Source organism: Sorex araneus, chromosome 2 (assembly GCF_027595985.1).
Source record: "Sorex araneus isolate mSorAra2 chromosome 2, mSorAra2.pri, whole genome shotgun sequence".
Classification (NCBI taxonomy): Eukaryota; Metazoa; Chordata; class Mammalia; order Eulipotyphla; family Soricidae; genus Sorex; species Sorex araneus.
The window spans coordinates 136921581-136947961 of record NC_073303.1 but is presented as its reverse complement, the minus strand read 5'-3'; the positions used below and the strand labels follow the sequence as shown (position 1 = coordinate 136947961).

Sequence of the window (26381 nt, the reverse complement as noted above, 5' to 3'; positions counted from 1 at the left end):
TGGCTGGATAAAGTACTCTTGGTGGGGCATTCATTTCATTGAACTCTTTTTCCTTTCTATACCCCATGACTGCCTTTGAGCCCAGAGGGTTTCATTTGGTAAATCTGCTGTAAATCTTAATGAGAGTCCTTTGCATATAATTTCTTTCTTTTATAGGATAACATTGATTTGTTCTTTCTGCCTTGTCACGGGGAGCTTTGGTTTACTGGGTTACTCCCATCACAGTGTTCCCATCCCTGCGTTTATTTGTAACCTCTTCCCTTGTGCTCTGCTTCCCCAACCAGTCAATCACCTTTATCTCCTAATCAGACTCTGTTAACTTGTAAATATTGCTTTTCTCTTTTCCTTAAGTCCTCTGTATAGTTACTTCAGAACAATGTCCTTTTTGTATAGACAAAGGAAAACAGTTAATGCTATACTTTTGTAAGTTGGGAGTTAACAGACTCTGAATAATATTCACTCAGGGCATCTGTTCTCTGGACTTAAGCTTCAGTTGCCCTAACTTCCTAGCACCCCAAAAGCAGGGTCCCGGACGAGGCACTGGATGGGCCCAGGACAAGTTGTGAGCTACACTGGCATTGAAATGGGTCAGGCCAAAGCGTCATAATACTTAACTATGTTAAGAACATGGTCATGGACAAATTCTGTCATGATCCAGAAAGTAACAACTAGATTAGGACGCTGCTAGGGTTAGGAAAGATTAATCTGGCCTGAGCACTGTAGTCTGAGATCTATAGTGAGATGCCCCCAGGAGAGCCACCCTACAAGCTTAATGTATCTCTTTTTTTCCCCCTGCTCTCAGGTTTATTTGTACAAACAGCACAGGAGGACCCAGACTGGAGACAGCCCAGAGATCACACCAGTTCTTCCATGCTCACATTGACAAAAGCCTCTTAGGGAGCCTTGGCAGGGGCCTGGGCACATTTGGAAGCTTGAGCTGGTGCTGGAGCTGCAGCTGTCTGGGTCTTACTCTGGTGCTTGGCTTTAGCCTTTATTTGAACCTTGGCTTTAGCCTTGGTTGGATCCTTGGATCCTTGGTTTCAACCTTGGTTTTTGGCCGGCAAAGCCTGAGATCCTTGGCAATGTGGACACGAGCATTTTTCCCAAGCCTAGGGTGAGCAATATATGCAAGTCGACTGAGCTTGCGACTGTTCTTCTTTGTGAAGAACTGGCCTGCTTGGGCTTCACCAGGGCCTTGATGGTCTCAGCACGGGCACTCATGGCCTTAGCATTGTTGGCCTGCATCTTCTTCAGGCCTTTCTTGTTGTGTTTCTTGGCAAAACACATGTTCCTTAGGAACTTGGGGTCCACCCCTTAAAGAGACTCTTATAGCTGTGACCGAGGTTTCTTAATGCCATTTCTGTGCCATTTTCGAGACTGGTTGTGTGTGGTGTGGTTCTTGGACTTGGCCATGTCTGCACCATGACGAAGGCTCCCGAAGTGCTGGAACTGGAAGAGCTTAATGAATCTCTTACTGTGTCCATACAAAATATATAATATTAAGAAGTAGAATTAAGATGTTAATTAAATGATTGTTGGACTAAGGAAAAGAGAAACACACCTGAGGTGGTATTTCTCCCTTGAGTAGAGGGTTTTCATATGTTGATTGTACTATGGGACCTGGGTCTGGTTTACCCCGAATGAAGGGAGTTGGTGAGAGACTGAGAGAGACCAAGGCGGTGAGTCTGGGTGTGGAGGGAGAAAAGAGACAGGAGGAGATGGGAATGAGGGGCTTAGTGAGATTGGAACAGGCGTGTGGGGAGAATGGAATAAATGGCAACTAATCACCAACCAACATGGCCCTTGTTTCCACTTTCATCCGCCCATGGCATTGGCCATCCAGGGTGGGGAAGTGGCTCGAGACCACTGAATACAGGCGGGGAGAGAGACCCACAGGATTCCTAGTCATTTGGTGTTTACACAGAAAGTCTAGCTGGATAAAGTACTGTTGATGGGGCATTCATTTCACTGAGTTCTTTTTTTCTTTCTACAACCCATGACTGTCTTTGGGCCCAGAGGGTCTGTTTTATTTGGAAAATCTGCTGTAAATCTTAATGATAGCCCTTTGTATATAGTTTATTTCTTTGATCTTGCTACTTTTAGTATTCCATCTCTAGCTAAGGTTTTCGTCATTTTGTTTAGCATGTGTTTTAGAGGGCTGGATAGATAGCACAGTGGTTGGGCATTTGTCTTTCACGAGGCCAACCCGTGTTCGATTCCTCCGCCCCTCTCACAGAGCCCGGCAAGCTACCGAGAGTATGGAGCCCACACGGCAGAGCCTGGCAAGCTACCCGTGCATATTGGATATGCCAAAAACAGTACCAATAAGTCTCTCAATGAGAGACGTTACTTGTGCCCGCTCAAACAAATCAATGAGCAACAGGATGACAGTGACAGTGACAGTGATGTGTTTTAGAGTATTTTTATTTGGATCTCTTATTAGCTGGTACCCTTTAGGTATCCTGGATCTGGGTGCATGCAATCTTCAGCTCTGGAAACTTCTCAGCAATGACGTACTTCTCTGTTGCTTCTACATGAGGGTTCTTTCATGGTCCTCCGTGACTTCGATTATTCTTATACTATTTCTCTTAACTTCATCCCAAGGTTCTCTTGTCATCTGCTTACCTATTTTGAGGCTCCTCCCACCCCAACCCCATTTTCTGCTGTTGTCTGGAGATTTTCTACACTTTATCTTGGAATTCACTGATTCTGTCTTCAGCAGCTGTCACTTTTCCAGTGAGTTTTTCATTTTGCCTATCAAGTTTTTCAGTTCTGTCATTTCTGTTTGTACTTTTCTTATTTCTGTTTTCATACCCTTTTCTTTTATTGACTATCCATTCCATTGTTTCTTTGAGCTCATTAAACATCCTAAGCATTTCCACTTTGAAGTCCTTTTTAGAGAGAATTACAATCCTTTGCCCAGTACACATGGTAGGATCTGCACTGTTTTATCTTGGTTAAATTTTTGTAGTCTTCGGGTGAGCCTTTTCCACTTTTCTCAGTAATATTGCTTCCTCACCCCCTCCCGCTCCCCCATGGTTTGAAAGATATCTGAGGGAACTCTATTGGGGGAGGGAGAGTATTTTATAGCTACATTGTAGGCTGCTGGCTGGTTTCTGGTCTTTGGGCAGAGCCAGGTATGTCTGCTCCATGGAGGGCCTCTTAAGTGGACCAGGGTGCCTGGAGAGTACAGCCTCAGGGCATACTTGGGAATCCCTTTAGGTAAAAAGGCACTGATTTCTGACCCTACTCTCTACACTTTTTTTTTTCACCATGAACGTTTTGGGCCTTCCAATTCCATCTCAACTTCTGCTTCCTGGAGAAAGAGTCTGTGACATTGTATATCATGTGATCTAAAGAATCCTTATTAAAAAAGGAAAACTCGTGCCTTTAAACCCTGGCATCTGATCGAGAGTAGCTTTATTTCAAAGATGTGAAAATGTGTATCAGGTAAAATGGGGTAGTTATATATATAAAATATAGAATATATATATCATATATATGTGTGTATACATATTTTAGTTCCCCCTCATTTGGAATTTTGGGCCACAATCAGCAGTGCTTAGGGGCTAATCCAGGCTCTGTGCTTCAACTTCCATTTCTATTCTGAGCCACCTAGAAATAGCTCTAGTGGCTTACACTACTTAAAAGAAACAATTTGTGTGGACAGACCCATCTGGACTTCACTATTTAAACCTTAGGGGAGCCACCCCTAGAATTAGGTAGGCTTCATCTTATAGCCATTGTTGAGCAGGAGGACAGTCCGTGGTCATGTCTTCCAGCCTATTTCAACTCTATAGCTGGGGTCAGATGAGTCTGACATCTTGGGAACAAAGAAAGGATTAATATGCATCCCAAGGGAACAAACACAGTGAACCATTTCTCCTTATCTGGCATCTAAATATTTATGAAGGACACATCCTATCTCTTTTTGTATTTTTGGATGGGGGGGTGGGGTGGGGTTGGTCTACCCTCAAAGTACTTAGGGGTTATTCCTAGGTCTATGCTTAGGAGTGACTCCTGGCTGTGCTCGGACACCAAATGTGGTTGTGAAGATCAAACCTAGGTTGGCTGTATGCAAAGCAAATACCTTAACCCCTGTTTGATTTCCCCTAAACTGCTCTTTATTTGCACGCTTCTATAAAAAGGGAATATCTAAGGAAAATTATTGAGAGTGAGAGTGATTACCTGATTTCTCACTGTAAGCTGCTTTTTCAGGGCCCTGTGGGGGAAAAAAGAGAGTTGTTTAAAAATGAAATCAAATAATCACAAACAACCATATGAAGTACAGCCTAATAATCTCTGCTAACAGCACTGATTTTGAAGAAGAAAGGGAATACATATGTGTGCCTGAAATATTTGAAAACTAAATATTTTAACAATCATGATTCTACCTCACTTCCTATAAGGCAATTAACTTCTAATTTAGGATGAGATACAGGGTTGGAGAATAATGCGTGAAAGTTCCAGAGGTCAAAAACCAAAATGACTCAATTTTCAGATCTTCAATTTCCAAATTGTTGAGAGATTTTTTTTTTTAAGACAAGACTAAGAGATATGAGACTCATCAGCTACATACTGTGAGGACCCACTTCCATTTGCTTACTTAATGTCACAAGCCTCAATGTAGAATTTTCAGGTTAAACAAATGAGGTGACTTTTCTTTGTTCCCTATATTTATTCACCATTATTCTCCCCCTTCTCCTGCAAAAGTATAATTTTGCTGAATGTGTAGGTACAGTTATAATGATACTGAACTGATATTTCCAAAAATCACTCATTCTCATGTTGGCTCATTTAATTAATTAAGTTTTGTTATCAGTCACACCTGGCAGTGATCAAGGCTTATCCCTGGTTCTTTTTGCTCAGGGATTACTCCTGGTGATTCCCAGGGGCCACATTTAGTGCTGGGAATTGAACCACAGGTTTGCAGCGTGTAAGGCAAGCAACCTACCCTATATCTCTCTAGCCCTTGTTGACTATTTTGAGAGAATTAGCTTATTCATTCTTGGTTCTCACATGACACAAGAATTGCCAATACAACTGAAAACACCAGATTTCTTGCTATTACAGCAAGAACATGTGCTGAGGAAGATCCGTGATTTAGATAGATTTATGCTGTTTACCTTGAAAGAGTCCATCCTGGAGGTCTTTGAGGTTAAATGTTTATACTTTGTTTCTATTTCCAAGCACAGTTCTCAAATATGGAAGTTCACTTCTAGGAATGAATAGAAAGGCTGCAGTAAGCAATGGATACTGTCTTAAGGAATTTATTAAGAATCCTCCATTGTAAGACTAAACATGATTTCTGATCCTGAGTAGTTTTCAATTTAATTGATGAAACTACTTTCGATGTTGTTACTATTTATCTTGCAGTCTTTTCAAACAGGTTCCAGTGAAAACCATACCAGATGTTCAGAGAAAGGTAAGAGCTATAGAAGCAATAGCAGAAAAAGCTTTATGGAGATGAGACTGGAGCCATATGAAGGACTCTAGCAAGCTTGTACATTTTCAGAAGAGCTTGATTCTAAGTGGAAGACTATAATCATTCAAAGGACAACTAGGAAAACCCAGCCTTGTGAGTACAATAGAGTGAGGGGAAGGGGAAGCATTACTGGGTCTCTTTTAAAGTTTGTGATAAGCATCTTGATCTAATTAGGAAGGAAAATATTTGTATAAACATTCAAAATTCTGAAAAAACAAATTTTAAAAGAAAATGATATTGAAATTTTTGGAGAATAATGGTGGAAGTGTGACTTTAAAGACAAAGTTGTGGGGCTGGAGCGATAGCACAGTGGGTTAGGGCATTTGCCTTGCATGTGGCTGACCCGGGTTTGATTCCCAGCATCCCATATGGTCCCCCAGCATTGCAGGAGTAATTCCTGAGTGCAGAGCCAGGAGTAACCCCTGTGCACAGCTGGGTGTGACTCAAAAAGCCAAAAATCAAAAAAAAAAAAAAATAAAGACAAAGTTGTAGGGTTGCCGTTGATAAGAGGGAACACAGGAACTTTGCTGAAGGGAAGTTCACACTGGTGGTGGAACTGGTGTCCATGCTAAAGCACTGTATATCTGAAACCCTACTTAAACAACTTTGTAGATCACAGTGCCTTCATAATAATGACACCAATAAAAGACACATACATAATATTTGCTCACATAGTTGTCTTTAGGTTTCTGAAATGATTCTTGGGGTCTTTGAAACATAAACATTTTGTATGATTATTTATGGCATTAAAACACATTCACATCAATAAAAGCAGCAAATTCATTTCAATCCTAAAATGCAAGGACAGAACGCATATGTAAAGCCTTTCTATATTTCATGTTTAATATCCCCCTTTTCTTCCCCTTGTTATTGCCATTAATGGTGGACACACACGTGGTAAGGTGCTCCCATGCTTTTGGTTGTGGTGTTCACTAGTGGTTGCACACTTTAGTTGTGGTGCTTATATGCAATCAGCCACAGTGTCCTAGAGAGTGCACACTTGTGGTGCTGAGGATTACAAAGAGCAGTGTCTCCAAGATCACATACAGGTACCTGGAGCAGTGCCAGGGAAAAATTAGTGGTACCATTCTTGCAAGGCAGGTACTCCACCACAAGGCCCCAAGAGGCATTTTTGCTTTGAAAGGGCACTGCTCTTTTTACAAAAGAAAGAAGTCCTAAGTATCTGCTTTGGCTCTGGGCTTCTTTTCTTGGGGGTGGGTGGGGCAGGCAGGGGCACACCCTGCAAAGCTCAGGGGTTATTCATGGCTTTGTGTTCTAGGGCTTGGGGGACCATATGGGGTGCCAGGGATGGAACATGGGTAGGCTGTGAACAAGGCAAGTGCCTGACTCATTGTATTATCTCTCCAGCCCTAACCCTGGGCTTCTCATGAACTTTTAAGTTAGTTGTACATCTTCTCCAGACTCAGCCTCAGGATTGACTCCTGTATACCTGTTGCAGGCAAAACACAGACTGACCACCAGGACAATTAAGGGCTGGAGAGACTGTCCTGAATCACTAGGGTCTGGAGCTATAGCACAGAGGGTAGGGCATCTGCCTTGCATGAGGCCAACCCGGGTTCGCTTACTCCATCCTTCTCAGAGAGCCTGACAAGCTACCCAGAGTATCCTGCCCTAATGGCAAAGCCTGGCAAGTTACTCGTGGCGTATTCGATATGCCAAAAACACTGTCACTGTCACTGTTATCCCATTACTCATTGATTTGCTTGAGTGGGTACCAGTAACATCTCCAGTTTGAGACTTGTTGTTACTGTTTTTGGCATATCAAATACACCTTGGGTAGCTTGCCAGGCTCTGCTGTGTGGGCAAGATACTCTTGGTAGCTTGCCGGGATCTCCGAGAGGGACGGAGGAATCAAACCTGGGTCGGCCTCATGCAAGGCAAATGCCCTACTGCTGTGCTATCGCTCCAGCCCATGCCAAAAACAGTAACAAGTCTCACAATGGAGACATTACTGTGCTCGCCCGAGCAAATCGATGAACAAGGGGATGGCAGTGCTACGGCAGTGTAGTGCAGTGCTACTGAATCACCTTGAGATAGCTACAAAGCTTTCATGTTTGAGTTTCAGTTACATAATGATCGAACACCCATCCTCCACCAGTACACATTTTCCATGACCAATGTGCCTAGTATCTCCATCCTTCTGGCCTCTATGGCAGATAATTTCCCCTATACACTCTCTATACTTTGGGGCATTATGGTTTGCAATATAGATATTGAGAGGTTATCACGTTTGGTCCTTTATCTACTTTCAGCACACATCTCCCACTCCAAACAATTCCTCCAACTACCATTGACTTAGTGATCCCTTCTCTATTCTAGTTGCCTTCTCCCCCAGCTAATGAGGCAGTCTTCCAACAATGGAGCAATATTCCTGGCTCTTGTGTCTACTGTCCTGGGGTGTCAGTCTCATATTATGTTCTTTTATATACTACAAATGAGTGCAGTTTGACTTTGTTTTCACTACAGATTTCTTTTTAATCTTGCATGCTTTTAATTGACACCCTGGAATATAAATTTGGGGCATAATGTGATCACAGTCTTTGAGTCACTCGTTGCAGGTTCAAGGCCCTGACTCACTGTGCAGTGAATCGATGAATAGAAACTTCCCGTTCATCTCTTAATTTGGTCTTGCAACTCGGGTAAATGTGGGTTCAAGACACAATCAGCACCAGCTCCCTAACATGCACATCTAAGAAGTCCCTCTGCTGTTTCCCCTGCTTGCAACCTTGTATCTCCCCACTAATCGGCAAATTATTTCACCATCTAGCCTGTGTTGCCAGTGTGGGCCATGAACCACACAGATGTCTTGGACACTTGAAAAGTGGCTGGTCCCAACAACACTGTGATGGGCAAGAGCAACACTAGACTGTGTAGACACAGGTCAGACGAAAAGAGTGGAAAGTATTTCTTAGAGTTTTAACACTGATTCAAGCTGAAATTGTTCCTTTTAGGATACCTGTGTTAACTACATCATTAAAATTAATTCTACTCATTTATACTTTAAGGAACAAGGCTAGTAACAAACGTTAAGTCACAGGGTGGTGAGGGGTGCAAAGCACACACTGTGCGAGTGCAAAACCCCTTGGACCAGCACTGCGTGGTCTCCAGCAGCAATCGGGGTCAGTGGGAGTAACCCCCAAATCACACACATTAACTTACCTGTGTACCTCCCATGACACTTCTGTTGGACAACGCAGACCTAGGCCCTTCCTCTGCCCATGTCACCCACCTCATTTCTGGCTTCAGGGCTCCAGTGTGCTTAGGATGAACTTCAACCACTTTGTTACCTGGCCTTCACCAGCTCTCGGCCTCTGTGCTGGCCCCTCCTCCTCTCTACCAGACCACTCTCCCCACACTTAATATTAAGATTTTGGCCCAAACGCTCACTCAAAAGCACTTATGAGACCAGTTTCTTACTCACAACTCGGGGGCCTTTCCCAGTCAACAGCTGGTCCTTCAGCTCTCCTCTCTGTCGCCTGGTTCCATCTCGCTGGGCAATTCAAGGCTGGGGCTCGCACAGTTCCCGGGGAGCTGACCGGCGCTAAGCTATCTCGCCGGTGAACACACCTAGTTCCTTAGGAAAATAACGACTGAGGAATTCATGGATTCAGGGAGTGATGCAAATCACGGGCGCAAGGCAAGAATCGGAAACTCGAGGGGAACTTCTCTTTGGCTGCAACCTCACACTCGCCTACAGCCCCACTGGGGCCACCTAGGGGCTACCCGCTCCGCCCCGGACGTGCCTTCGCAGAGCTACTCACCCGGCTGGGCGCGTCGGGGAGCGTCGGGCGCGCGGTGCGCGGCGGGGAGCTGCGGGGCGCGCGGCGGAGAGCGGCCGGGAACTGGCGGCGGGGAGCAGCGGGGCGCGCGGCGGGCCGGGGTGGGGCGCGGCTGGGCAGCGGGCGCGCGAGGCTCTGCCGGGAACCGGGCCGGCCTTCGGGGAAGCGAAACCGAAAGGTGGCGGCGGGCTGGACGGGGCGGGGCACCCCCGCGGACTCGCTCCCCGCGCCCGATTCGGCGCCCGACTCCGGCCGCCCAGTACTCCGCGCCATGGCCTCGCGCGCCCGCTCGCCGTCCCCGCTGCGCGTGCGGGTGAGCCCCCCGGGCCCGCGCCTGCACCGCAAGCTGGAGCGCTACTTCCAGAGCCGCCGCGAGTCGGGGGGCGGCGAGTGCTCGGTGCGGCCCGACGACGGCGGGGACCCCGGCGTCTATCTCGTGTGGTTCACCGAGCCGGCGGGTGAGCGCGGGGCGCGGGGCGCGGCGGGGCCCCGGGGTGCGGTGACTCAGCTCCCTTAACACCTCCCGGGCCCCGGGCACCTGCCGGGCTGGCCTGTAGGTCGCCCGCTTTCCTGCCCGGAGTGATCACCCCGCTGGTTTGTGCACGTGCCTTCGGGGACAGCGGCCGGGAAGCGAATCGCAGGCGGGCGGTGCGGGGTTGGCCACCTTCCCCCCAGGCTTTCCCCTGGGGCTGGTCACCGCGCTTCTACAAAACCCAGCGCTTTTCATTCCTACTCCCCCGCCCCCACTTAGCTGTACGGAATATTTTCTACAGCACTGACTGGGAACTGAAGGCAATTACGAAACATTTTGGGGGGAGGGGCGACACCCACAGTGGTGCCCAGGGGCTCCTGGACCACTTGTGGAGCCAAGGATCGAATCCCGGATGACCCCTATTACGGCTGCAGCTCAACCGCCCCCCTCTTTTTTAAAAGATTTTTTAACCGAGGTTATTAATACTGTGGAAGATTCTTACTCTGGTATATTCTTTTCATTAGGTTCATTATTGGTTCAGTGTTTTCTGTTTACATAGAGGTTTAGTTTCACACCTCTATGTATATATAAAACTCACCACTGCCACCACCAGAGTTGAGGGCCATCCGCCCCCCCCACCCCCCTCCCCGAAACACGCAGTTACTCATTCTACTTCTCTTCCCCTCTGGTAACTGCTGGGTCTGGGAATGAGATTTTGTTGCCTTTTGCCAGTGTTTTTGCAGTTCTATATATGAATGAAACCATTTGATTTGCCTTTCATTTCCGGAGTTTTTCACTTAGCATAATCACCTCAGGATCCATTAATTCTGTCCCTAAGATGTGATGACATCTTTTAAATGGCAAAATAGTATTTCACTGAGTGTATACACCTCAGCTTTTCTATCTACATATTTATTGTGGCATTTTGGTTAATGCCAGGCAAAATATTTTAAATGAACAGACTGTTCCGTTTTCATTAAACTTTTTTCAAAAGTAAAGCTTAAGATGTCCTCTTTAGAGTTTTGAGTAGGGCCAGGAGAAATAGTACAGGAATTAAGGTGCTTGCCCTCCTGTCGTGCCTCTCACTCCATCTCTGGGACCACTTTTAGTGGCCACCAGGGGTCACTTCTGAGCACAGAGCCAGTAATCGCCTTTGAGCATCCTGGGTATGTCTTCAACATCCTCTTCCCACCATTACCACCACCAAATTAGACTTTTGAATAGCTAGCTGTTTCATGTCCCCTCCCACCATTCCACCGTTCCAAGATATGGAAAACAGCCCTTACTGGGAACATGCTGGGGAAGAGTATGTATGCATGAGTAAAATTATTTTAAATAACATATAGGAGCAGAAAAGACAGTTCAGATGTAAAGTGCTTGCCTTGCACACAGCTGACCCTGATTTGATCCATAGCATTACTTGTGGTTCCCTTTTACCCCCCATCACTGCCAGGAGTTATCACAGAAAACCAGGAGTAAACCCTGACTACTGATGGGTATGACCCCAAACTAAAATAAATAAATAACATGATATATTTCAAATATGTGAAATATTTCAAATTTCTCATTTCCATGTGATATGTCTGTTTAATGTCTCCACTGAAGATAAAGAGAGTGTACTGAAAAAAGAAAATCATCATCTTACTATTGATAAAAAAACTCTGAGAATTAACCTGGAACCCACTGAAAATCTAACACAGGAGAATGTCAGACCCAGAAAGTCTTCATTGACAAAATTAGGATATGAGCAAAGTTCAGATGAGAAGCATCCAGATTCAGAATATCCCCCAGACAATGCGGTTTCCTGTGTCCAAAAGGTGAGTGTTGACCAGAATACATTTGTTGATTTGTGGTGCAATCATTGAACAAGAAAGGCAGGTGCTATACGCTGAGCAATTCCCCCTTACCCCAAACCCTAGGAGTAGGGTTTTTTTTTTAAAAAAAAATAGTGCTCCTTCCTCTTCAATGATCATACCTTTCACTATTGATCTACTCCCTCTATACCATAAGAGGACTTATGGAGCACTGGGCAGGCACACAGAAGTAAGCATACAGATCAGGTCCCTGCTGGAGGTGGGGCATTGCATAAAGAAATAATAGCAAGTAAATACAATCAGTAAAATAATTCTGGACAGAATTGTGCTAAGAACATAATGGGGTTTTGCCTTGAAGAGTAGCAAGGCCAGAACTAGTAAGGAGGAAAAATCAGAAATAACCCTAAGAAGGTGACATTTGCCTGAGACTGGAATAATGAGTAGGAGCCAGTCTCTTAAAGTCACTTGACAAATTAATATCAACTGCCTACGATGTGCCAGGTACTGTCACAGGAGCTGTGGTTTCAGCCAGATATTCAGCAGACTGTGTCAGGATGGACCTTACAATTTAGTGAGGGAAACGAGAATGTAAGAGTCAAGAAATAGGTATATAATAAGATGTTTGCCAATGGATTAGGAAGAGGAATAGGGCAAAGTAAAAGAAAGTGACAGGCCCAGTATTTGAAATATGCTAATGTTTGGATAAACACAATAAGAGACAAAGATCCCAACACTTAGTTCTCTGGGCTCAGAGCAAACAAGGCTTTTACCATAAAACCCAGACTAAGTCCTCAGACCAGTTCAGCTAGTCCTTCCCCAGGGGGATCCTGTCTCTAAAGTTGTAACAGTTTGCATGAAAACCACACATTCATGCGTTTTAGAATGTCCCATTTCGATGCCGGGTAATTTTTGCCACTCGCCCCAGGTCCATCCCAGTCCTACGGCGGGACCTCCCCTTTGGGCTGTCAGGAACTACAGAAACTGAAGCCCGAGTCAAGTAGTTATGATCAAGTAATTATGCCCAGGAGCAGATATATTTCAGAGTCAATCAACTCCCAAATATTAGGAGCATAGCAGTAATGGTCTTTCTGTGTTTAACCAAAGAGCATTGCTCTATGGTAACATATAAAAAGGCTATAGGGGGAACAGAAAAGCAAGTACAAATATACAGCACTTCAAATACAAATCATTATCAATACAAGTTCAGAATTACCAGAAAGTTTTGTTTTACAAGCAATCAAGATTAACATGGGGGACTGTGACAATGCAAGGGAAAAAATTTAAATAAACTTTAACTAAGTTAGGGATGCTAGAAGGGGTAATATAAATTCCTCTAGGAGGAGGAAAGGAGATAATGCACTGATAAAGCCTAAAGCACTTAGGGTTAATATCCAACACAAAGCAGAGGTTGAGGATTTAGTCTTAATTTAGACTTTGACTAAATTAAGGCTAAATTAAGCAAGGGCATGGTAAACTTCTCTGGGAGGAGGAAAGGGGCAATATGCTGATAAAGACTAAAGCACTTAAGGTTGATATCCAACATCGACGGAAGACCTCTTAAATTTGAGGCATTAATGAAGCAAGGGGAGTGGATAAGTGTATTTCAGGGTACAGAATGTTTGAAGCAGAGGGAGCACAAGTGCAGAGGTGTGTGCTCCTTCCCATTTGCCCACCTCAGACAGGTATTAGAACCTGAACATCAGGACATTCAAGGAATGAGGCTAGTCTTACATTTCCAAAGGCCTATTTGATTGATTTGTGGACATCTGAAAGTCCAGTGAGCTACACGGGAAGATCAAAGCCCAGACATGGGACTTGTAGAGGACCAGATGCTAAATGATAATAGTGTCAACTCTACGATGGTGTAGTAATGCTTTGGGGCTACTCTTGGCTCAGTGCTCAGGGATCACTCCTGATAGGGCTTGGGAGAACCATGTGATGTCAGGGATGGAATGCAGTCCTCCCTCAAGCAAAGCATCTTCCTGGCCCTAGGAAACAGTTTGAAGGCAGAGAGGGAGTAACGTGCAAAATAGCATAAGATAAGGGAGAACGAAACATTTAAAACTTGCCTTTGTATCACATTCAAATTTCCTCTGCCCTTTTTAAGCATAATCTGGTATATTTTATCTTATATTTGTGCTTCTCAAGGCCAGGTTTAGAGGGTCTAGTAACATTGCATGCAGTTAGGTGTTTACTTGTTTTTCTTTAAATAAAGAAAGGAGAGGGGTCAGAGCGATAGAACAGCTAGTAGGGCATTTGCTTTGCATGCAGCTGACCCAGGTTTGACCCCCAGCATCCCATATAGTCCCCCAAGCATAATTTAGGAGTAGACTATTCCTGAGCATAGAGGCAGGAATAACCCTTGAGCATCACAGAGTACGGGCCAAAAATGAAAAGAAGTTTAAAAAGGAGGGAGATAGCTTATATGATAGAGTGAGTTTCTGGATTGCATCTCCAACATTTCATGGCCAACCAAGAACTTTCAGAAATAGGCCCTGGATACCCAAACACTACCAGATATGGCTACCATAACAGTTTTTTTTTTTTAATAAAAGAGAGTTGAAGAAGAGAAAAACAAGAATAGGAAATCAGATCCATGTCTTCCTTCCTGGTTCACAGACCCTGCAACTTGCCCAGAAAGCAGAAGTGCCTTCCCTCTGCCTCCTGCCCAAGAGCAAGCAGATGCAGGAAGCTCTTGAATCTAGAGTTCTTATCCTTAGAGTTTTCTCAAAATGCTCATGCCCACTTTCCCTATTGACTACAGGATCTTGGAGCTGGGCTTGAGTCTAGCTTCAAGGCTGAGCACGCCTGGACTAGCACCTACTTTACCCTCTACTAACACAGAAAGGAGTGATTCTGTAGAAACCCCAGTGGGTTATGTCTGTTTCCAGACATTCTCCTGAGAGGGGATAAGGGGCCTGGATGTCTGTGAGATTTCACTTGTTGCTTTTCAAATTCCAGATCTTTCAAGATGTCACAGCCATCCTGAACTGTGACCTGTTTTCTAAGGAGCAGAGGAGTCTCATCCCCCTTCTCTTCCCCAATGTCAAAAGAATGGAGGGCAGCAAAGGGATTGAGAAGGTGTGTGGTGACTTCAGAGATATCGAAAATATATATCACTACTTGAGCAGACAGGTCCTGGACCATGAGCCGAGACGTGGCTCTTCCACCTTACTGGAGGAGAGACAGCTACTCAGCCTACCAAAGGGCAGCAGCAGTGTTACTTCACCGGAGGAGAGGCAACTCCACCATCCACCAGAGAGCAGCAGCAGTGTTACTCCCTTAAAGCCAGAATCTGGAAGCGGAACAAAGAGCTTACATTTTGAAGTTCCCTTGCTTTTCTTTGAATATTTCAAATATGTCTCTCCCAATAAAATAGATTTCATAGAGAAAAGATTTGGTATAAAAATTAAAACCCAGGAGAATTTTCCCATTTCGGTCTCCTTAGACTTCATCGCAAGCCAATCAGATGACATTGACCCAGCTCTTGAATCTTTTGTTGGTGAATTTCAGAAGATCACAGCGAGTCTGAGAGAGGAGCGTATCACTTTGCCAGATAATAAGAAGTCACATAAAATCAAAGAGAAATTGGCTCTCCTTTTCGAAAAGCTTCTTATAAAGGAGAATGGAGCAGAATTAATTCTCATTGGGACCCAAGATGACATCACAGCTGCCAGACATTTTCTTGCCCCCCTAACCCCTGATAGTCTTACTAAGGTATCTCTGAAGATACTACCTCCTGGGTACATGGTGAATGGAATTGAGGTTGACAGCTCTCAGTACAAGCTTTTGATAGATGAATTACGCCAGGAGATATCAGAGATAGAAAAAAAATACAACACTCAAAGTTGTGTTCTAGAACAAAGCCAGAGAACTGTCATTATATTTGAACCTAAGGACAAAGAATTAGATCTGTCTATCCATTCATATGTAAATTTCATTGATGCTTATCAAGATATTGCAAGTCAGTTGACAAGAGAAGTTCTTTCACTGAAATCTTCCGGCAAGAAGAAAAAATACTTGCAAGGCAAGCAGTTTGCTGATGATTTTAGGAGAAATCATCCACATGTACACTTTGTGCCAAATGATGAAACCGTGACTTTGATTGGGTTGCCAAATCTCCTGGCAAATGCAAAGCAGTATGTCTTACAAAGACAGGGAATCTCTTCATTAACTGAAAAGAAACGGAGTGGGGATCATGAAACAGCTGTGGATACTGATATTTATACAGACACAGCTCCAACAACATTTCAGCATTCTGCCAGTGTTGGGGACATGGGAGCAGATGACAAAAAGAATTCATGTAGCATCTGTATGGAAACAATTATTGACAAAAGAGTGCTCCCAAAATGCAAGCATGAGTTCTGCACCGACTGTATCAACAGGGCCATGTCATATAAGCCCATCTGTCCTCTGTGCCAGACTTCCTACGGTGTCCAGAAAGGGAACCAGCCAGAGGGAACCATGAACGTGCATTTCATGAAGGCCCCACTTCCAGGTTATGATCGCTGTGGCACCATTGTGATCAGTTATGACATGAAAGAAGGCATACAGACAGTAAGTGCCTCAGGCTCATGGGTTGCTTTCCACTCCATTAGGATTTGCAGAGCAAAAGGAACTGCTCTGTTGTCAATCAGACACTAGGTTTTCAGGGCAGCCTTTCAAGGGTCTTATGCACTAAGTAGAGAGAACAATATCAGTGTTTGCTTATAATGAGCTATATTTGGTGTCTTTTAAGGCAAAAAAAGAATAGTGGGGTGGGAGACTGAGTGTTAGAGTGAAAGGATTCAGGAAGTCGAACCATGTTCCGAAGCATGAATTTAGGAAAAGCGGAGAAATAGAAATTGGGAATATGAGCAAACCTTCATTTTTTAAATTTATTTATTTATTTATTTATTTTTTATTTTATTTTATTTTATTAAATCACCGTGTGGAAGATTACAATGCTTTCGGGCTTAGGTCTCAGTTATACAATGCTGAAACAACCATCCCTTCACCAGTGCCCATATACCACCACCAAAAAAAAAAAAAAAGACCCACACAGTACACCTCCCATCCCGCCCCCCCACCCCCTACCTTGTAACTGATAAGTTTCATTTTACATTCTGTTTACTTTGGTTACATTCAATATTTCAACACAAACATCACTATTGTTGTTAGGAGTACCCCACTAGATTCATACCTACTGTAAAGACAAATAAGGTCTTTTGAATTTCTGTACTTTAACAAGAAGTCCAGGGAGATTTCTTCCAGATATTAGATAATTGCAGGCTTGAAAACCCAATCTGTGATCGTCTTAATATGGCGGCCACCGCGCCCTTCATCCCCGGAGAGAAAGAGGCGAGAGAGAGAAATACCTTTCCCCTCCTGGGCGGGCACGGGGCCGAGGCTTAGTTCTCAGGCTGGAGACATTCTGCGAGGAGTTGCTCACACCGAAAGAGGTTTTGCTGGGTCTGGATTCACGCTTGTACAGCTGCGGAGAAACCTTCATTTTTTTTTGCTTTTCCATTTGTCATATCTACGTGTGAAATATATATACAGATAGTAAAATTTAGCCCAAGCAGTGTTTCCATATGATATTGTCTTGTCTTTATAACAGGAAGAACACCCGAACCCAGGGAAGAGATACTATGGAGTACAACGAAGAGCATACTTACCTGATAATGAGGAAGGAAAAGAGGTTTTGAAACTGCTTCAAAGGGCCTTTGAGCAAAAACTGATTTTCACGGTGGGGACCTCTCGCACATCAGGAATCTCAGATGTTATCACATGGAATGATATCCACCATAAGACATCCATTAATGGGGGACCAGAACGGTGAGAACCTTTTAAAACGTTTTGCTAAACAAAATTAAGATTTCATAAACTATGCCTTTTTGAGGATGAGGCTATAAGGAAACTATAGCAATGTTATTGAGTATAGTAATTTGAGAGCTGTTAATCAGGAACGAAAATCTTTATTTTTTTTAGTTTTTAAATTTTGCTTTAACTTTTTTTTTTAAACAAAGTTGTTCATGATTGGTTTCTTTCATACAGTGTTCCATACCTATCCCTTCACCACAGTATATTTACCTCCAGCAATGCCCCCAGATTTATTTCCACCCCCACCTTCCACCTGCCTCTATACCAGGCACCTCTCTCTCTCTCTCTCTCTCTCACTCACTCACACTCTCGCACTCTTGCTCTCTCACTCTCTAGCTCTCGCTCTCATTCTTTCTCCCCTTTTGGGCATTATGGTTTCCATAGGTTATCATGTATATCCCTTTGAAAGGGTATCAAGCATATCTCTTTACCAACTTTGAGCACTTAATTCTTGTCCAAAGTGATCATTTCCAACTGTCATTGTCATAGTCGTCCCATCTCTATCCTAACACCCTCTGTCCTGCACAAACTTGTGGCAAGCTCCCAACTGTGGACCAGTTTTCCTGGCCCTGTTTTTATCTTTCCTTGGATATTACTCTTACACTGTTTTTTTTTTTAAATATCCCACAAATGAGTGCAGCCATTATATGTCTGTCCTTCTCCTTCTGACTCATTTTCCTCAGCATGATACTCTCCATGTCTATCCCTGTATAAGCAAATTTCATGACTTCTTTCATGAAAATTTTAAAGGCAGAGTCTTGGTTCCCATAACCTCTGTGATTCTTACCTTAAAACATTACTAAGCTTTTAATTAATAATTTGGTCTTCAAATCCTAGTTGAATGCTATCTGAGGCATATTAATTTGGGATAGTATGTCTATTTGAAGGGTAGGTCCTATTTACTTTTCCCATTCTAGATATGCCACATTTCTCTACCCACTTCTTCTGTGTGTCCATAGAGATGAAATTCACTGCACTGATAGTATTCTAGAAAAAATATCTTAGTTACTGGTGGTGAATGTTGCAGTATAGACAAGACAACACAATTGTCTTTATGAAACTCAGACTGCCTGGGACCTTTACTATTCAAAAGGGAATCCATTCTGAGGTTGTTGCTAATTTTCCATGCTTGAAAGTCTTCCTGTAGCATATGGGTATTTTTCCATAAACATGTAGTATAACCTAACTTTGTGAGAGTCTCTGCTTACCACAAAATGAAAATAAGCATCTTATTAGAAGGCAGATCTTGGGTAAACAGCCAAACTCTACACACTAGCAAAATAACTCCCTCCCACAAGTGATTATATATAATCTGCCTTTAGAATGGCTTCTGGCTATTTGCAACACTGAATGGTGTAATTCCACTGTACATATTCTATAAGATCATTTGTGATGAAGCTAAGGTATTTTTTTTCTTTCTTCAGCTATGGCTATCCTGATCCTGATTATCTAAAGCGTGTGAAAAAGGAGCTGAAATATAAAGGAATTGAATAAGAAGTGCTGTAAGAATGTCTTGAAAGCTTTCAGAAGACAGAGCTGAAGAAGTAGACCAATTACCAGTCTAAGTCTTATGTAGAAAGTCCTCTTGAAAAATTTTATTTTAAGAAGTAGTTTGTGTTAAAGCAAGAACATTTCAGGCAGGGGGTGGAATGCCATGGATCTGAAATGATTTTCTTTTCTTTTTGTTTTGTTTTGTGCCACATACAGTGGTAGTCATGCCTTACTTCTGGCTTTGTGTCAGGAATCACTACCAGCAAGTCTTGGGGTACCATTGAGGTGCCTGGGATTGAACCTGAGTCAGCCATGTGCAAAGCAGCATTTTGCCTGCTGTACCATCTCTCTAGCCCTTGAAATGATTTTCTATGTTCTGTATTCAACCTGTCAGTTATTCTTTCTTTTATTGGCATATCTGGTTGGTCCTTTCATTTTTTTCTTGCTTTTAAAAATTTACCCTTTAATCTATGTCATAAATGTAAAGTCCTAGTATGAATAATAGTCTTGGGGAAGTTTTTGATGGTAGGAAATCAGGGAACCACATTTCCCATGTTCCCCCATAGCTAGAAAAGTGTCCAGGAGCAGAATTTGGACAATATCTTTTTCAAAATAATTTGCTTCCTAATTTAGGTGGCTGATAACCCAGCAGAGGTTTATATTCTCTGAAATCTTTGGCAGAGGCAGAAGTGGAGAAGCCATTTCTGGAATTTTCAGCACATATATAAAACACTGAATTTCTCTTGCTCTTGTTTTGGGACCACACCTGGCCATACTTAAGAATTACTCCTGGCTCTGTGCTCAGGGATCATTCCTGATGGGCTCAAAGCCAGAAGAGGGGGAGCTGACGTATGGAGTGTCAGGGATTGAGCTGCTTGGTCACATGCAAGGCAGGCGCATTAGCCTCTGCAATATCTCTCCATTCTCGAAAACTAAATATCTGGGTTTTTTTTTAGAAAATATTAAAATTTATTGGAAAGAAGAAGAGAAACTCCCCAGTTAGTGTGGAGACTCGTATAAGACTAAGTTTAAAAGGCTGAATTTCTTCCTCCAGATCACTGCGCTGCTGAACACTGAATTCTGAGCTCTGACCAGACTTCTAGCCTCTCCCTTCTTTCCCCCTGATTCCTGTAAGCTGCAATATGGGGTGTGCTTACCTGCACATTTTTCTTCCTTTAGATATTTGAGTTCTGAATATGTCACTTCTAAATTTAATAGATAAGTAACCTTACTTTTGTTTTCAGACTGTCATTTTCTTAGTTTACCCTTTTAGTAATTTTTTCATCCTTTTGTAAAGCCCACAAAGGCATGTTTTTGCCCTTAAAATCTTTCACCTGAAGGACAGCTTACTTCATCAGAGGAATAGCATACCCGGTAGGGCTCTTGACTTGCACCCAGCTCATCTGGGTTTTATCCCTGGCATCCCATATGATCCTATGACCACTGGCAGGAGTAATTCCTGAGTGCAGCACCAGGAATAACTCTTGAGCATCGCAAGGTGTGGCCCAAAAAGAAAAAAAGAAGTCTTTTTCCCTAGTTGTCTCTGGAGAAAGAAAAGTCAGGAGTTGAGCCTTCTCTAAGGAATGCACAACATGTCATAGTTTACTTTCAAATGGGTCTTCAGATCAGAATAAAGTGATAGTAGGAAATCATCTGGTTATGCTTCTATTTCTCCTAAAATGATGTGATATCTTTTTTATCCTGAAAGACAAATGTAACACCCATTTACACTTTTTGTCAGATGATAATAGCTAATGCTTATTAGTTGTTACTAATAGCTACTTATATACTTAACTTGTCCCCCAACAGCTTTATATCTGTAATTGATATGATTACGATCTCCATGTTATGACAAAACTGATGCATAGACTATGACTCTTGTCAAAAGTCACATAGTTATTGTGCAGAAGTGTTAGTCTTTAATGGATAATCTGGTCCCAAGCCTTCTGCACCCCAGATACTTTACTGACCCTCACATTTTTAGAGAGCAGGCTAAGGAGTTCCCATTTGTCTGGGCTTCTCAAAATAAATTTCTTCCAAGGAAGCCCTATTTGGCAAACTTAAAAATGCAGTCTTATCCTTTGCCCAAAGAGTGAAAGAAGCATATATATATATATATATATATATATATATGTATATATATATATTCTTTATTTTTTATCAGTTTCTATATTCCATTTTTGGTAATTCATTACAATATTTATAGTTGTCTTTAACTGTTTTATACCTGCTGATCTTTTACGTAACCTTGCTTCACAAAAGTTCAGTTCTAGCTAAACAGCATCGCTGGTCATATGCGTGTTCATAGGCAAATTTCACAGAGAGTTTTGGTGGTCACTGAGTTTTTGGACAATTACTTTTGGTCTGGAGAGGGCATTATATCTTTTTATGCTTTAAATGAAGTTCAAACCATATTAGGAATAAATTGTTTTCTTTCCCCCACTCCTCTGTCCTTTTTTTCTTAGGTTTAAATTCTAGGTATATGGTACAAGACAGTATGTAACACTGTCACTGTCACTGTCACTGTCATCCCATTGCTCATCGATTTGTTCGAACGGGCACCAGTAACATCTCTCATTGAGAGACTTATTGTTACTGTTTTTGGCATATCCAATATGCCACAGGTAGATTGCCAGGCTCTGCTGTGCGGGCGTGATACTCTTGGTAGCTTGCTGGGTTCTCCGAGAGGGGCGGAGGAAGTGAAGATGGGTTGGCCGCGTGAAAGACAAACACCCTACCTACTATTTTGTGTATAACTATTTGCTAAGGACTATCACAGTAGAACTATGCTACCATTGACTTTATTGTTGCTATATACAGTTATGAAAATTATACTTAATATTTCTTCTCTTTAACATAGCAATATTGGCCTCAAATAAAAATAAATCATCAGTTATCCCACCTAAAACGCACTTTTTCAGAAACAACAAGGTCCAGAGGCATAGCTCAATTCACTAAGCACATGGTTTACATGCAGGAGGCCTGTGTTTGATCCCTTGCACCACGTGGTCCTCCAAGCACCTTGGTGTGCAACCCTGGAGCACTGTGCTAGGGTATCCCCCAAACACGATGTGACCCCCAAACCAAATCAAAATAAACCAAAACAGAAACACCAACATAAAGGCAGTTTGGAAATTGCAGTCTCAAGCAAAACATATGTCCATAACTTTGGAGCTGCTATTGCTGGACCAAGCATCTTCTTCCTGCTACCTGCTCTGGGAAGCAACATCACTTCCTAAACACATAGGGTCCTGTGATTTGTGGATTGTGAATACATCGGTATTCTCTTCTAGCTCTCTGACCTCATCTACTTTACATTTTTAGTCTTCCCTTCCCTCCACTGCCCTCCCCTCTTCCCTCCCTTTCCCTTTCTTTCCCTTTTCCTTCACCTCCCCTTCTCTCCCCTTCCTTTCCCTCCCCTACCTCCCCTCTCCCTTTCCCTTCCCCTTCCTTCATGCCCCCTCCTTCTCTTCTCTCTCCTTCCACTCCCTTCCCTTCTCTTTTCTCCCCTTTCTCCTCCCTTCCTTTTCCTTCCCTCCCCTTTCCCTCACTTCCCTTGCCTTTTATCCCCCTCCCTTTTATTCTTTTCTTTTCTCCTCCCTCTCCTCCCTTTCTCTCTTCTTACCTTCCACTCCCCTCCCCCCTCCCTTCTCTTGCCTTTCATTGTTATTGTAATAACAGGATAATAAACTTGGCAGTGGTGTTTGCACACTTTAGTCTTGGTGCCACCAGGCAGTTGCACATCAGATTGTAGGGCTTACACACTTGGCCTCAGTGCTTGCAACTTTTAGTTCTGGTATCCATGTATACTCTGGCTGTTGTGCTCACCAGGGTTTACATATTAGCTTTCGTTCTCATCACCAAGGGTCACACTTCCTGGCCATGGTGCTTGCACAGTTTTAGTTGTGCTTGTCAGGGGGAACACTCCTTTAGTTATGGTACCTAAACACACTTCACTGAGGTGTGGCCAAGTGAATTAAAAATAAATGAGATAGTATTTGATGTTGCTCTAAAGATGTTAAGTTTCTGCACCCAATAGCAACATGTGGATTTTTCTCCCATATATCTAAGTAATTCTCCAACACCAGTGGGGTGTGGCATAATTTAACTTAATTTTAACGTTAAACTTAAATTTTTTTATTTTATTAGTTCACAATATTTGATTACATTTAATATTCAAACACCAATCCCACCACCATTACATCTTCCCACCACCTAATTTGGGAGTTTCCATCCAAGCCCCAATCCCTGTCCCAAAGTTAGTTCATAATATTAGATTACATTTAATATTCAAACACCAATCCAACCACCATTACATCCTCCCACCATCAAGTTTGGGATATTTCGATCCCAAGCCCCAATTCTTGTCCCAAAAGACAACCAAAAGAATATATTTAATATTGTCTGTTGTCTGTTATGAAGAACTGCTGAACATGCTTACAAAAAAGTGTTCACATAGGAAACAGTGTGAGGATTGTCCTATTTTGGCAGAGTTTTAGATTCTACAGTTAATGATCAGTCTCATAAAACTGCCCTCCACTTCAGACGTTAAAGTGCAAGTCACTATCTGTTTCTACTTCAATCTCTATAAAGCAAAGTTTCCATGCTTGGGTTTAATTTATTTAGTAGAGTGGTTTATAGAACTTAACACTCACTTAGCTTACCAATGTATTATTAAAGGACATAATGAAGAAGCCACAGGTGTCAGAGATGTGTAGGGCCACTATGGGGCAAGAGTTCTGAGCCTCAACATCCTCCGGGCACACCACTTTCCATAACCACATATTCATCCACCCAGGATCTCTCCAAATGGCCTTTTGTTCGGGGGAGGAGGAGGGTGGGAAGAGGAGTCTTAAGGAAGCTATATAATACAGGTACAGTAGGCCAAAGCATCAGGTATTAGAGAGTGGGGATCTCGCCCCCACATCTCCTGCCAGGTCAGTCGGTAGAGCTGAAAGTTTCAACTTCTAATCACATGATTGGTTCCTCAGGCAGCCAATACCCCTTTTTCAGTGCTTTCCAAAGTCACGTCCTCAACGTGACCAACAAAAAAAAAAGAAAAAAAATTTCATCCTTTCACCATTAAAAAAATTTCAGGTGTTTTAAGAGCTCTGTGCAGAAGCAGGAATGAAAATCAGATATATGCTTCAGTTTATAATTCAGAACATCACAATTAACGCAGTCACTAGAAGAAAAGTCAAACCTTTATTAAACTCCCTTACACCTATCCAGTGGTTAAGTTATTTTTATTTTTGTTTTGATTTCCATATGGAAGTATTACCTTTTGGTTGTGTGATGAGTCCTCTAAAGACACAAAAATTTATGCGGAGATCAAGAGGTGAACAAATTGTTCAGGAGGTGCAAGCCCAGATTAGTAGTGGAGGTCAAAACAAACAACCAAACAGGAAAGTGAGGCAAGCTAACAAGCCCTGCTCTGCAGTGCCATGGCTTACAACTCCAGATACAGCTTCACGGAGCCTTGGAAAGACTCAGCAGCTTTATTTTCAAGCATATGTATAAACTTGTGAAAGAAAACTCACGGAAGCAGGCCCAAAGGAAGCGTAGGTAAGCTGCCAAGTGCCCAGGTTGCTGCCCAGCTCCATTCCAGACCCTTCATTGTGGTGGCAGAGAGACAGTAACTGTCTGTAAAGAGGGCCACTGTGTATTTGTGCCCAATCTTAGAATCTTTTTGCCTCTGCAACTTCCTGTTCTGCATGTACTCTGGAAATCATTCTACCCTGAGCCTCATATTTCTTTTTCCATTGCTAGGTAATGTTAGAATGTTAGAATGTCCCCTAGAAGCAAAGACTTTGTTACTTTAGATTATTAATGTATTTCTTCCCCTACCCCACCCATGAGAATAGCTTATATGTTTCCACTGTACCTAATTTGGAACCTGCAATAGGGGTGGTGGGTTACAGAAGATCAGAACTCTCTCTCTCTCTCTCTCTCTCTCTCTCTCTCTCTCTCTCTCTATCTTGCCTGCTGCTTCTGGGCAGCCCTGAATCCTTGACTGTAAAAAAGAAAGTTCTTCCTTTCCTCACTATGGCAGTAATTTTTTTCTTAATTCAACAAACTTAGAAAAAAAAATCATCTTATTTAAATGCCTTATTTCTTGGAGGTGAAAACTCAGTTTTATTTCATGGGAAAATAATAGTTACACTTAAAAATAAATTATATTTATAGCACATTAAAATGATACTTAGTGATATTGTCCTCATTAGAATTCTGGGCCACACCTGGTACTCTCACTGCTCCGACCTCAAAGTGCTTGGGGTGCACCATATGTGGTGCTGGGGTGGAACCTCGAACTTTTGTCGACCATATGCAAAGCCAGCGCCTTAACCAACATGCTATCTCTCCAGTCCCTTTAGCTACACTCTTTCCCACATTTTGCAGAGCTCTTTTTCACTGACTTTGTTTCTTTTCTTTCACTTTAAATCTCACTGTCCAATTTGTTTTACCAAAATAATAAAATGCCCCTAAAGATGCTCTCTGTCCCTGCAGTCTCTTCTTTCCACTTCAAATACCTTTTGGAAAACATTTCTGAGCTCATCACTCTAGTCTGACAAGTTCTTTGTGATGTTATTATATAATGCCCACTGCTTACGATATACCAAGTAAGTGGTTTTTTAGTATTCATTGCCCTTCCCCTATTTCTGTCCCCTTATTTCCACCCTCATCCTAGAGTAAGGACATGTTTAATTAATTTTCACAACCTTAACACAATGCCAGGTACATTGAAACTTTTTTTTTTCAAATTTTTATTTATTTATTTATTTTTTAAAACTTTTTATTAAATCACCATGTGGAAAGTTACATAGCTCTCAGGTTTATGTCTCAGTTATACAATATTCAAACACCCATCCCTTCACCAGTGCCCATATTCCACCACCAAAAACTCTAGTATACCCCCCGCCCCCACCCCCTACCCCCTATTGTATAACTAATGAATTTCACTTCATTTTCTTTTTACCTTGATTACATTCCATAATTCAACACAAAAATCACTATAGTTGCTGGAGTTTCCACCCAGGAGAGACAGACCTACTACCAAGGAAGCATTTGATAATTAGTTTTCCATTGCTGGAAATGAAAAGATATGTAGCCCCACTGCTACAAGTACATAACTCTCTTTTTTTTTTCTTTTTTCCTTTTCCCTTTTTTTTCCCCCCTCATCCCCCTTCCCGCGCCTCATAGTATGGTGTACGCCAAGCCGCGTCGGCCAGCGTGGGGCTTTTGCTTAATTCACAGTCTGGGCCGAGGGCGTGCCGGTTACGCCCCCTTCCCATGAGTCCCTGGGAGCCCCAAGAGTAAAAACCAAATACCTCTGGGTTTGGAGTCTTAGAAGATGGTGCCTGCCACGTGGGTGCCGCCAACCCGCCGTTTTCCATGCAGGAAGACAGGGTGGGGAGGAAAAAATTCACCCCCAGGCAGCACAGAGTTGAAGCCCAGTT

General features: G+C 42.8%; 2 protein-coding genes and 1 pseudogene across 2 annotated transcripts in view; 1 reads left to right on the top strand and 2 right to left on the bottom strand.

Moving 5' to 3' along the window:
* The window catches only part of PARP9 (poly(ADP-ribose) polymerase family member 9), a 49921-nt gene extending 40524 nt beyond the window's left edge, over window positions 1-9397 (bottom strand). The window contains exons 1-3 of the mRNA XM_055124501.1: window positions 9268-9397; window positions 5127-5218; window positions 4189-4222 (exon numbers count right to left, since the gene is read on the bottom strand). Coding sequence (XP_054980476.1) covers window positions 4189-4222; window positions 5127-5141 — 49 coding nt within the window. The 5' untranslated portion in view covers window positions 5142-5218; window positions 9268-9397. The remainder of the gene's footprint in view (window positions 1-4188; window positions 4223-5126; window positions 5219-9267) is intronic.
* On the bottom strand, window positions 894-1413 carry LOC129402579 (60S ribosomal protein L29-like; annotated as a pseudogene).
* Window positions 9398-9547: 150 nt separating the features above from the next.
* On the top strand, window positions 9548-21788 carry DTX3L (deltex E3 ubiquitin ligase 3L). The gene is made up of 5 exons (XM_012932296.2): window positions 9548-9743; window positions 11363-11574; window positions 14533-16128; window positions 17171-17388; window positions 18858-21788. The coding sequence occupies exons 1-5, from the start codon at window positions 9557-9559 to the stop codon at window positions 18925-18927; spliced, it is 2283 nt and encodes a 760-aa protein (XP_012787750.2). The 5' UTR covers window positions 9548-9556; the 3' UTR covers window positions 18928-21788.
* Window positions 21789-26381: the final 4593 nt, after the last annotated feature.

Coding starts and splice junctions, on each gene's coding strand:
- DTX3L (XM_012932296.2), top strand. CDS start 9,557: ATGGCCTCGCGCGCCCGCTCGCCGTCCCCGCTGCGCGTGCGGGTGAGC. Junction 9,744..11,362: donor GTGGTTCACCGAGCCGGCGG/GTGAGCGCGGGG, acceptor TCTCCACTGAAG/ATAAAGAGAGTGTACTGAAA. Junction 11,575..14,532: donor CGGTTTCCTGTGTCCAAAAG/GTGAGTGTTGAC, acceptor TTCAAATTCCAG/ATCTTTCAAGATGTCACAGC.